The sequence below is a fragment of the Parus major genome, chromosome 2 (assembly GCF_001522545.3).
Source record: "Parus major isolate Abel chromosome 2, Parus_major1.1, whole genome shotgun sequence".
Taxonomy (NCBI): Eukaryota; Metazoa; Chordata; class Aves; order Passeriformes; family Paridae; genus Parus; species Parus major.
Window position 1 is genome coordinate 125,312,487 of NC_031769.1, and position 13,426 is coordinate 125,325,912.

The 13,426-nt window shown below is 35.1% G+C and overlaps 1 protein-coding gene across 1 annotated transcript in view; it reads right to left on the bottom strand.

Moving 5' to 3' along the window:
* Window positions 1–1,185: 1,185 nt before the first annotated feature.
* MMP16 (matrix metallopeptidase 16) overlaps window positions 1,186–13,426 on the bottom strand; it is a 175,847-nt gene continuing 163,606 nt past the window's right edge. The window contains exon 10 of the mRNA XM_015618492.3: window positions 1,186–12,579. Coding sequence (XP_015473978.1) covers window positions 12,245–12,579 — 335 coding nt within the window. The 3' untranslated portion in view covers window positions 1,186–12,244. The remainder of the gene's footprint in view (window positions 12,580–13,426) is intronic.

Genomic DNA, 13,426 nt, shown 5'->3' on the forward strand with positions numbered 1-13,426 from the left:
GTTTTGAAGAAGAATACCTGAAGCTAAGTCTTGAATTTGGGCACAAACATTAAAACAAAAATCTAATTATCCTCTACATAATAGATCTGAAAACACTGCACCAGATTTCTCATATGTTAGCTGTGACATCTTTGCCTATGAAATGAATGGTATTGAGAAGATATGAATCAGCTTGGAAGTTTTTAAAATCAAATCTTTTAGAAACAATGCATTTACATGAACTTAAGAATGATGAAGTAGAGACACTCTCCAAACCATTCTGTTTAGAATTGATGTTTTTCCTGTCAGTCACCTGTAGATAAGGCTCAGCCAGGGACCTTTCCCCATTCATAGCTTAATCTTTCTTCTTTCATCACTGTAGTCAGTGATTTCTGTTTTGCCCTTGCACCTCTGATTTAGAAAGGAAAAGAGCAAAGCTTCAGGTAGCTTAGGTATGTGATGAGTTTGGCCTCAGGTCCTGGATCAGCTTACAAACACTGCTGTCTTTCTTGCAAGGACACTGGAACAATAATAACTTCATGTTTTTCTTCCAATAGTCTGAGCTTGTTACTGGTTTCCTATGATCACACATTTGCATAGGTGTAGAAAACCTATAATACTTTATAGCCTAAGAAGAATTACATGGTTGTTGTCATGGGAGAAACATAGATCTTTGTAAAACTGAGCTGAATTTTACAAAAGTTTTCACAAAATTTCCTTTGCTCTTAGTCTTCTGGTCTTCTAATGTGGTTTGATTTCAAGATTTTTTTTTGCTGTTGCATTTACTCTGCCTATTTTCTAATTTGAATCATTAGACTCAACTTTTCTTAACATTAAATTTGTTATGGTTTTGTTACATATAACAAAGGAGGGAATTCAGCCACCTGTTCATCATTTTTTGTAGTGGCTGTGATAGCAACCTCTCAAACATTACAGAAGTAGGCACATTGTCACGCCACCTCTTTTCCAACACAAATTAGCTTTTCCTACTCTATCTTGATTGGAAAAATTAACTAATGTTTTCTTCACCTTTCTCATAGCCAGATACATCCAAAATATACCTATAAATTGTCATTATCTGTTATTATACTAGGCATTCCTGTTTTAAGGCTAAATTTGGCTTTAATGCTATACAAAATCTAAAGAACAGTAGTTATAAATCTTACAGAAATATATACCAATTAAACCACAATGCCTTTGTGAAAATTTTTTTCTGTTCTCTTATTTATTGACAGATTTTTTTTTTAATTACAACACAATGAAACGATGGTAAGTACATAAGATGCAATAGTATAAAAAGCCATTTTAACCCTTCCCTTTGTTAAGACACTTACAGCAGACAAGAACTGCCCCACCCCAATTCCCCCCTTCTCAAATGAAAACAAAAAATAAATATAAATTAATAAATATAAAACAAATCACTGCACAGCCCTTAACTCTTTGATTGCCATGGCAAGAACCATAATGATGATTCTAGCGTGTGACGTTCGGTGGTTAAAGGTTGCCGCAGCAGTCAAAGGGTTATAGCATTGTAAACATAAGTACTTTGTTGAAAATGTTCAGTCATGTTAATGGTCTACAGCAATGAGATTATCATGACCCCTTGACCTTTAATGACACAACAGTATAAGGAGTTAAAGAGATTAGCTTGGTGAGCTGTTACATAGATTAATTAACCCATTTAGTTTAACAATGCACTATGAGGTCTTGATTTACTAACAAAAGACTACTTGTGTATAATAAAACACTGTTCAATGCATTGATCAATAAAATCAATGAAAAAAATCAGTCTAAGCACCACAAAATTTTGCCTGATTATATCTGACAGTCATAATACACTTTAGCACCATTTAGTCAGCCTTGCATTTGCACACAAACAAGCTTTGTGTTTGTCAGTAGAAGCTACCTGAAGGAATAACATATGTCAGTTATAAAAAGGTTACTGTATAGAATGCTGTGTGAGCCAATAAAATAAAATAAAATAACAATAATAAAATGAAATTCAGTCACAGAAAGCAAATAAATGCTCCAGTTATTTTGATACTAACACACATCCTAATAAGCGGAACATGGGCATGAAATGAATATGAAGCAATGCAGAGAAAAGGGAATAAAAATGAGAAATTTGTTTCACACAAGAGAAATCATCACATCCATAATCTGACTTATTTGTCAGGTTTTGAAAATTAAATGAACAACTGTTGGGTGGTTGAAGATAAGACCTTGAAGAGTTAATGTTTAATAATATGCGAGTTTTAGGGTCATGTTATGCATAAAAGCACTTTCAGAGATATCATATCAACTGCACTAACACCCTTGTCTCTGCATGAAAGGTTGATTTCCTCTTTCTCAAACATGGAGGACATATAAGAAAATCACTGGGTGGGCAGAACCACAATTGTAGCAGGTTCTAGCTAACATATTGGAAGCAGAACAATTTCTGTTGGAATTACAGAGATGAAGGAATGTCAACAAGAAGGAAAATGGAATCAGCTGCTAAAATAACACTCAACAAGCAGAACAAAGGAAGAAATTAAATTCTGATAGATACAAGAATACAGCACCTGGAGACAACCCAAGGTGCATGTTATTCATAAAGAGAAACAAGGATGTGTATGAAGCTTGGAAAATAACGTACCCTTCTTGTATATATCCATATCAAACTCTAGTTGACTACAGACTGACAAAACTAGCTGCACATGCTTTAACTGTTAACAATACTACCACAGGACTGGCAAGGAGAAGACATTGCATCCCTCAAACAGTTTTTGATCATATAGGAACACCTATAACATAATGCAAACCTCAGAAGTCAAACACCTGCACTTTTCTCTACAAGCTGTGTCTGAACTGGGCAATGAATCCAAGACTACAGTAGCAGATGACAAAGAGAGATCCTTATATGTGATACTGAAAAATTAGGATAAATTGGAAAACAGTGCATAATAGCAAAGCATTCTGCCATGCAACAGTGCTGGCCTATTATGCTACAGCAGTAAGGTAATGGTAATTGATGTATGTGTACGAACTGACTTGTGATACAGGAAAAAGTCAAGCCATAAAATTCTTGTCTGAATATCAGATGATAGGCATCAGAATGCAAAGGAGAAAGAAAACAAGTTAAAGATGAGAACTGGAACCACTGAAAATAACACAGACTGTTGAAATGCAGATTTCCAGTCTGTTTACCTTTCAGAGATGTCATAAGCCATGCACACAACTGGTATGCAGTGACTGGCATCAAAAATGGTAGGTCTCTGCTGTTATACCACTGTACATCTGACAAGTCAAGTAGTTCCAAGATGCAAATAAAGAATCCATTATGATCAGCCTTGGCTGTACCATGCCTTTTTCATAAAAGAAAAGGATAAGAAAAGTATGCCATAAGGATGGCAATGTCAATGGATGGCAAAAGTTTTGATAATCTGTTGTAAGTTGGAGCTCAGAAGCTCAGTTGGATTACTGGACAATGAACAAGGTTCAGTGAAAGACATACATCAAGTTCCTCAAATATTTGCAGGACATTTGAGAAGGTACTACCTCTTCATTTTAGACACAAAAAGCTGCAATTCTTAGTGACAAACTGTAAAAAGTTGTATATGACTAAAATGAGATAGACAAAAAAATTGTTTTTGCTTATTTGTGTAATGAACAGATCATTCTCATTTGCCTACCAAGAGAATGTAAAATTAAATATTGCCTTAATTAGTTGGGAAACTTGTCAAGGTGCAATGAGAAAAGGGATGGAGGGGAATCAGAAGTTTGACTGTATTTATCAATTTACATATAGCAATAGAAATAGATGATCCATCCAATAGCTGTAAAAGTATTTTTGTCATATCAAACACCTCATGACTATCATGGAAATAAAGATACATTGCTGTAATAGACTTCTAGAGATTAAAGACTTCCTTCTCCTTTAGTATTTTATTAAGTGGAGATCTTCAAATCAACTTGGATCAAATTCCTGAGAACAAATAGAAGGACATTTAACTGTGACCAGTTTTTGCACAGCGATAAGGTTAATATTAGTTTGACTGAATCTGTCTCAAAATATTTTGATTGCACCAGATAAATAATGTAATATATTTGCAGTCAGGTTTTAAACAACTATACTGAGAAGATGTTTGACTGGCTGCTAACTGGTGGGTTATGACTCCAGAATTCAATGGACTTTCTACAGCCTAACATACCTTTGTTGTTGGAGGCCAGTAATACTTTCCAAGCTATCCAAGTTCTTGGTAATATCTCCTTTACTGTTGATTACATGAAATTTTAGTGGTGTTAGTGATCCCTGTCTCATCTCTTTTTGACAAATTTATGTTGTACTTGCACTTATAAGTCGCAATGTTTTAATTCCTTTTCCTATTTTCTTTTGGTAATCAGAAATGGGAATGTTCTTATGCTACTTCTCTCATGTCTGTTTGTAGGCTTTGACCAAAAGACCTGTGGGTCCTAAAAGTTGTGGAAAGAAAGTTCATGACTAGTTTAAATTTCCTCTGAGAAAGACTTTATCAGGGTGTTGATTTAAAACTGTATTTGTCATTACTGTGATCCAAGTGTTGCTATCAGTACGCATTCCTCTGAAGGTGGTAGCATGTCTGGGATGGTGAAAAGGGAGGATCATGAACCTTGATCTATCCTGTAAAATGATTTTCAACCAGACACAGTAAGACAATACTGGGATTTGACAAGTGATAGCTGCATGTTTTGAAAACACAGTCAAGATAGATGTCATGTATATATATACATATATACATATATATATATATGTATGTATGTATGTGTATGACAATGCTTTACCTATTTTTTTTTGCTTTACTCATTACATAGAGTAACAGTTGGGAATAGTGTATTTTCATCATCACACATTCCTTCAATTCTGGATTCCTATTCAAGGTTAAATTTCCTTGAGTATAACAATGTCAGTTATTTCCATAAGCAGTGAGTATTGACAATGGCTATTCTGAAAGGTCTTTTTGGCTGTTTTCATCTGCCTGGTGATGCATGGTCAGAATTCATAGCACTTTATCACATGAGGTAAAACCATGTACATATAAGCCATGTACATATAAGATGCCTTGCAGGTACGAATTGTAGTTGTCATGGTCATTTAAAACAGTGCTGTAGGTTGCTGATAATGTCTTCTGAATGCATGTCATCACGTGTATTATTTCCTAAATTACATAATTCTACTTGTATCCAAGCAGACAAACTGCTCAGAGTTGACTTCAACGCAGTGTTCCCGTAAGATATGAAGGTGATCACTATGTGAGCACTGGCAATTTTGTGGCAATGGCCAAGCATAGCATATACAGTATCTTCTCTGTTTAGAATCATTGTATGTCCAAATATGGGGCTGTGCATTTACCTGCAATATATCAGTTGTAAACCTGCACTTTTTGAGATCTATTTTATATCATCTAATTTTAAACACTGACAAAGAGTATTAGAAATCCTCATTTTGGAAAGTGATGGAAAAAGGGATACTATGGAAAAACCGATTTTCTCTTCTTGAAGGTTGCAAAATGATAGTAAGGGAACCAAATCTTTTATACCTTATAAACATGGATTACCTGCTGACATTAAGTACTCTTGGCTTCAACAAGGCAGATGAATTTCTGCACAGCCATGTAAGCTATGAATGCATATGTAAACTGGGTGGTAAATGCCAACACATCAGGATGGAAATATGAATCAGAAACATTATTTTAGGACTCAACACACAACCCTGCACGTGGTGAAATGGACATTCACTGATTGGCAGAGTTACACTGTTCTGTTGCCAGTATGTAAGTAACACAATACTTCACTAAATACTCTTCAAATTCCATTGTCATATTGTTAAGGACTAATCAGGTACTTTAGGAAGTTATTTTATGCCAGCATTCTGTTACAAATCCCAGTTCACAGAAAGCCAGTTCCTGAAATGATGGATTGGTAAATGGATTATCCAAGACACATGCATGGCATGTTCAGAATGAATGGGATTATTGCACAGGATGGAGACAATATTCAGTATATATTTTACTGCAAGAGTAAAAAAAAAAAAAAAAAAAATCATGAAAGGCTATGAATAAAGATATGCTGCTCCAAGAAGATTAAGGTTGTAGTTATAAAAAGGACATGATTCAATTTCATACAGTAGAAATTACTATTAACTAAACAGAAAACCTTGGTTTATGTGGTGGCTATAATAATAATAATAATAATAATAATAATAATAATAATAATAATAATAATAATCTGTGGACAATGGTATTCTACAGAAGCAGAAGAAACTAAGCTGTGTGACTGTAAAGTTTCATGCCATCATAAGTGGCTGGAATGTGCAATGATTATTGTTTATGAAGTTTTACTGTGACAGCAAGTCTTGTAAATGACTATGCTGAACACACATCCAAGTATAGAAATCTGGCTTCAGCATGCTAGTTTACATCAGCCCTTCTTCATTTATGTCTTCTCTGCATCTAAAATTTATTTCATCTATACTGTTACTAGACCAGAGCAATACTTAAGGCCATCCCCACAAAGTAAACATACCTTATGGACACCACTCAGACAATATCCTCTTTCAAAGACAAAATGGGCAGCTGCTATTCCAAATGTTAATTAACTGACCATAATTTGTAGACGATATGCTAAAGCTTATGTACACTGGGAAAGAAGACCTGTTTATAATGCATGTCTTTAATATTGCCTACATCCTTCTCTGAAATACATTTTGACTTTAGCAACAGATGCTTGCTGTGCTCACACGCTGATGACCCCTCAAAATAATCTTCTGGATATTATTGACCATTCCTACTTACATAAATGTATCAAATAATTCCACATCATACAGAATCTGTGCTACCTTAGATCAAGCCTCAAATGGAGCCAGTTTGCAACAAGTGATGGCATGCTTTTGATGTTTACCAGACATTTTCAGCATTGATAGCAGTGATGACAATGTCTTTCTCCATCAGCCTCTGACATCTCAGATGGGAAGTCATAAGAATGGCTTAGACAGATTTGACTCACACATTACAATATATTTCTTGAGACTAGTGGCAGACAATTCATTGAATTACATGCATATATCAGAGATTAATTTTATGAGCACATGGTTCATTTACACCCAATTTTGTAACTGACATATGTTTAAATGGTCTTATCTCATGAGAACCACTCTGTCTGCAGTCTGTGTAGTAGGAGCTAAGGAAGTATGCCTAACATTCCCATGCTGGGGTATCACAACGACACCATTGTATTGAATAACAGGTTATCTGTTCCCCAGCTTCCAGACAATATTATTTGATTTACATCATAGCTGGACACCTCAGTGGCCAGTGACATCTGTCTCCTCTGCTGATAGTAATGATTTCCTTTATATCTCATAGACCTGCAGTCATCTATTTCTACCTCTGGAAACAGAGGTGTCCAGAGACAGTCTTGACAACAACAAAAGGCAAACTGGGAGCTATTGCTCTGTAATGGCTGCTTCACATCTCCCACTGCCATGGTGCATGGCTTCCTTCATCTCTGCAGTAGGTGATAAAACCTTTGCCATGTTGTAAGGAGATATGGGAGCCAGGACAGAGCAAGCCCCTGCAGTCACATCCTTGCTCCTCTGCCCAGTCATCTCATGCTGTTTCCAAAGTAGGCTGCTAATGGTATGGTAGCTTGCACTTCTACTTCCTTAAAAATCCAGTGCTTGGAACATTCACTGTTCAGTTTACTATGTGTGTGTTTTGAGATTTGTCCTAACAATGGTTCAAATGCTAAAAAAAAAAAAAAAAAGAATGTAATGCTTCCATTGTTAATAGGCAGACCAACTTCCTAGACTATGCACTTTTTTCTAACCAACAAGCTAGAATTAGATTCTATATAATTTGGTACCAAAAGCTACATTTAACTGACATTTAGATTGTTAAGTAAGACCCCCAAAAAAGTTGAAAATTCAAAAATTAAGCCTTACACTCTGTTCTTGACCCACAGTGCTATTGGCACAGGAGTCTTGATCAAGCAACTGGGGATGTGAAGTATGCTTCAAAAAAAAAGTGTAAGTCTGCCCCTTATGTTTGGATCTATTACCTTATGTTATTTTAATTCACAAAATTAGCCTTAAAAAATCTTTTTCTTTAATTATCCCCTCCCTCTTCCCACTTTGAAAGAAGAAAAAGAACAAAAGTTCATAGGAATATATAAAATATGTATTACATTTATTCAGGAGACTTGAAAGGGCTCCTTTGGAGCCATTTGAGTCTCTCCATCCCAGCCTATCCAGTAAATATACAGTTACATGTTTTGAATTTTTTTTGTTGATAAAAATTAATTTTGTCTACAGTCAATAACCTTTCCATAGGTTTAGATACTGAATGGCCAAAGGACACACTGTCATAATCTACTCTGGCCTTCTGCATCATACAGACCATAGTACTCTGAAGCTACACAACCTTGTATAGTCAGCTTGATAGACTGTAGCTGATTAACACAACACATATTCAGTTTTGTATTGTTCCAAAGTACAGATCATGACAATAGCAATATGGAAATGTTTATTAAAAAATTGCGGCACATGAGCAGGAACCCAGATTGCGGAACTGAAAATATTTTTACTTTTCTTTTTCTTAATTCTGATAGTTACAGGCCCTCGTAGAGAAACAACTATTCAAAAAAATAAAATTGTCTTAGAACTTGTACTAATTTGAGTTCAAAATTTGATCAGGCAACATCACTAATTCACTCTGAAATTCTATAATTTGAAACTAGCCAGTATGTATTTGGAAATTACAGTGAACACAAATGCTCCTACATCTTTTACTTAAAGCAAACCTTTATGACTGCATTACAACCTACTGAAAATGTATGTAACAGAAAACTTGACACAATCTTGGTTTGCATGACATAAACATGCCAATATAATTTTTTTTTCTCCCTCTCTCTGTATATAGCATATACGCACTTTTAAGTAAAAGAAAATAGATTCAACAATCAACTTATCATGTATTCATGTATCTATGATGTACCATATACCAAGCACTAGAATTATCACACTTACCTTCCTGAATAATTACAGTTAAATTCTCCAAACACAAATATTTTTGTTACCTTATCAAAGAACAACAGTCAACATGCTTAGCACTTCATTACTGTCAGGGAAAAGGTTGCAGAAAAAGTTAAAGCTGCCATGAAAGATATTTCAAAATTGAAATGAAATTTTCAAGTGAATAAAAAACTGATGAGATGCTGTTCTGACTTAAAAAAAAAAATAATAAAAAATTCTCCTATTGTAGAGGAAAAGTAAATACAGAGTAAGTAGTTCTTTCAGTATTTTCCTCCAACTATGCAAGGGGAAAAAAATTGGAACAGCAACATCAACCATTTTGTCCTGTCTATAGCAGAACATAAGTTATAGTAGTTTGTTGACAATAAAAATTTCTCAATGGATTAAAATGTGCATGTCTATGTATGTGTGTGTTTGTGTGCTTTTATAGGTACACAAACACACACATCTTAAATACATATGACAAACAGCACAGAATTTCAAATTCACCAAATGAGCTGATCAGCAGTAAAAATCCTGTGTAACTAAACTGTCAATAAGTCTATGTTTTTAGCAACAACTGACTTGGATTTACTAAATAATGCTATGGGCTGATACTGGTGCGCTTCTAACCTACAGTATGCAGTACTTCTACAAAACATCTCCAAAATGCCATCTTCATTGCATATTTGTTGTAAAACTATATCTTTTTCTAATCTTCATTTTTGTTAACCATACATATGTATATCTGTTTATGCTCTAAGAAATAAGTCTGCAATGCTTTATAGCATGCCACATATGTTCATAAGTCCTCAAATCAATATAAAATCATGTAATTGAAAAAAGGCATACTATTTTTCATGCTATGCTCAATATAAATATAAATTCAAGGCAGTCAAGCTATCCATTACCAAAACAATAATAATCATATTATATATGTATATATACCTACACTCTCTAAAAAATGATCCAGTTATGTGGATTAAGAAACCAGTAAGAAATTGGTTGAACATAGTATAAAAGTCTCATTTTATGTAAAAGCCCATACTGGCCATTTCAAGTATTTTAATACTTTCCTATAACCTTTTAATTAATAACTAGATATTTGTAGAAATAATAATTTTATACTGAAAATTGTATTCAAGTCAAATAAAAATTAACTTCTGCTGTAATTCATTTTTAGAGTGTGCATGTATACATAGCAAAATACCTTTCTACAGACCTATCATAAATATTTTAGTCTATGTCATTTCTCTCCAACTAAAACACTTCAATTTTTTTTTTCTCAGATTTTGGATCATGTCTATCAGGCCTTTCAAGAAATAAAACTCATCTTAGTTCATTTGCAACACCAGATTCCCTTCAGTTTGTGCCAGTTTGCAAGTTAAAGGTCAAAGACATAGGACAGTACACTTTAAGGAAATTCAGACAGTGAAGCTGTTCACAGAAGACAATGTTTAACTTGGTAATGACAGTCAACAGGTCAATAATCAAGTTCAAGGCAAGCTGTTCATTGTTGCAAAAGCTACTCCCCTCAAAACCTGGCTTTCATAAAAAACCAGGTGTCTGACTTTTGGGGTGCATCATTCTGACCATCTTTAATAAGTTCACAGCCCAGTGACTGTAAAGCCTATCACTGCAAGAAGCAGCTCCTAAAATCAATAAAGAGGTCTGTCAGTTGCTGACTTTTCTCTAGGAAAAAATTATTGATACAAACCTGCTCTGCAGGTCACATGAAAATGACAATAATGCTGTTAGCACAAATTACACAGAATGACAAAATGTTTTGGTGGTCCCTTGGCTCTGTCAGTTGATACCATGTTTTACTGAAGGCCAGAAATTTTAACCCTTTGAGAACTATGATGAACATGCAAAAGGGTAACACATCAGAGGATACTCATGCACTATCAGAGTCATCTTCTTAGCTTTCCTTTGAAACTGCAACTCTACCTCTGCAGAGGCAAATGGAATTGTCATGCAACAAGAGAGAAATCCAAGATGCTTAAGATAAGAGGCTAAGCTATAAAATTGTTGCCAGCTCAGAAAAATTCTTGGTAAGTGGTAGAAATTATTAAAATACATTTGGTTTAACAAGAAATTAGCTGGTAAATATATATTTATTTTTTTCTATTCATGTTACAAATGTTTTTCTATCAATAATGCAAATAATTAAAAATGCAGTCACAATAAATCCATTTTGAAAAACTGATTTTCTTTTGAAACCTGTATTACCCAAACACAATTCTGTAATTTAATGATGACCAAGATTAACATCCACCAGACTCTGAAAACTGGATACAATAGTTCTCAAAGGGTTATACCACCAATAGAATACCAGTTGTCAAGTTTCTCAATAGCATGTCTGTTGTTTTAGTTCATTGAAATCCACTTCGGAGACACACTGCTTTTTACCATTCTTTGGAATGAGTGCTCCTGACAGACCTATAAAAGGCCTGGGGTAGTTGGCTTGGTACAGCTTGGGAAAGATAATGTAGGAAAACCAACCAGAAATCAAACAAACCAATAAAAAGGTTCTGCTTGAATAAAGTATTGAGTATGAGTTTAAAACATTGAGGACATAGCCCAGAGCAGCTGTAAAAAACACAAAATGAATGTATTAAGGCTGTTACTATATTGCAGATATTTTGGCCCCTTGTTTGTTGGAAAATGGCTGTCCAAACAGTCTGAAGTCCTGCGTGTCATCCGAGTCTCCCACCTGACAAAACTGGAAGTAGGAGTTTAGGACTTTATCCGTAGCAGACAGAAAGCAATCCTCTTTGGAGACAAAGCTGTTTTGGGTCTTCTCACTTTCCTGAAAGTTCCATTGTTGGTTGTTGTGTTTCTCTAAAAAAATTTACTTTCACCAAAAAAATTTTTCGAAGGGGAACAGGCCTTAAGGGAAAAATGTAGAAACATTGGAGATATTTTTATTCCTCTTCGTTAGTTAATCCTGATAGTTTATAGGGCATTGAGCGTGCAGAGGGAAGGCCTAGAATTGAATGACAAAGAAAGACAAAGGACTGAAGAAACAGCAGATACTGTGTATCATGGAAGCTTCCCAGCTGAGTGAATCACCACTCATGGCAGGACAGGCAACCCCCTGGGTTTTAAAGATCAGCTTTGTTTCAGACTGACAGATGCCCGCTCCTAGCTAGGAAACTGCATAACAGCTCTTGTGTTGAATCTCAAGTTACCACAAACTCCTGGGAGGGAAAGAAAAAAAACCAAAACCCTACATCACACCCACTCTTGCATAGAGCGTTTGCAGTACAGTATGTGGCGGGGTGTTCCTTTCCTTTTGAACTGGAACACAGTGTAAACCAAGACAAGGAGGCACAAGGCCAGGATGCAGGGAATGACGATGGCTATGGCTTTCACAGTGCTGGCTGTGTTGTCCAGTTTGATGACAATGTCAACATCATCTTGAGGGCTGTGTCGGTCTTTATCTCGATCTTTTGGTCCATCACAACCCATAAAATCCTTGAGGATGGATCTGGGGTAGCCAGGTTCCACCTTGAGCATCTGGTTATTGAATTTCCAGTACTCTTTTCCTTTGTAGAAGTATGTGAAGCCTGAGGAAGAAAGCAGCAATTATTCATGGTCATATGAAATCATGTCATCAATATACCATGATGGAAATTACTGGTATCAATTTTTCTGTAATTAAAAAAATCAAAAGACATAAAGAATAGACTTCAGTCATAGGTCCTTCAAATATTTTTTTACAAATTTTATTTCTTTACTGTTTCTAGAAATCTAACATTGAGTTTGGGGGTCTTGTTTTGGTTTTGATTTCATTGCTTGTTTGTTCTTTAGTTCTTTCTTTCAGTAAACAGGGATTTTATTTTCTTTAATTAGTACAAAAATGATCAAATAATTCCAGAGAATGTGGTATATGAAAAGTCAAGGTTTGGCCAGTTTGTTCATTCACTGAAAAACCAAAGAGAGTTGGAATCCTCAGGGACAGGACTTTAAAGCATCACGACTTCTTCAAGATGGGAAGTCTCCTGAAACAAATTGCAATGCAATGCTATGCTATGCTATGTTATCCAGAAATGAGAACTGACCCTCTTTAATCTCACACAACCTATTGCTGTACTTCAGAAGGAGACTGGATGAAATAACAACATCTTTCACATGAGAAAACAGGTGTAATCAGATTTAAGTTTTCAGTTTGTTCATTCAGGCACAATCCAATGCTATTATTAAACATGTTTAAATGGAGAAAAAAAACTCTTGCCAAAAATCTATATTACTTTATTATCCTGGCTGAAAAATGGCATTGATCGGGCAAGACACAAACCTTCAGGATGGGAGAACTTTCTTCTACTGTTTATGAACAGAATGGAAACAGCTGGATTTATTCCCTATCTTCACTTAACACATCTCATATATTTCCTGCAGTATTAAAGGCTACTA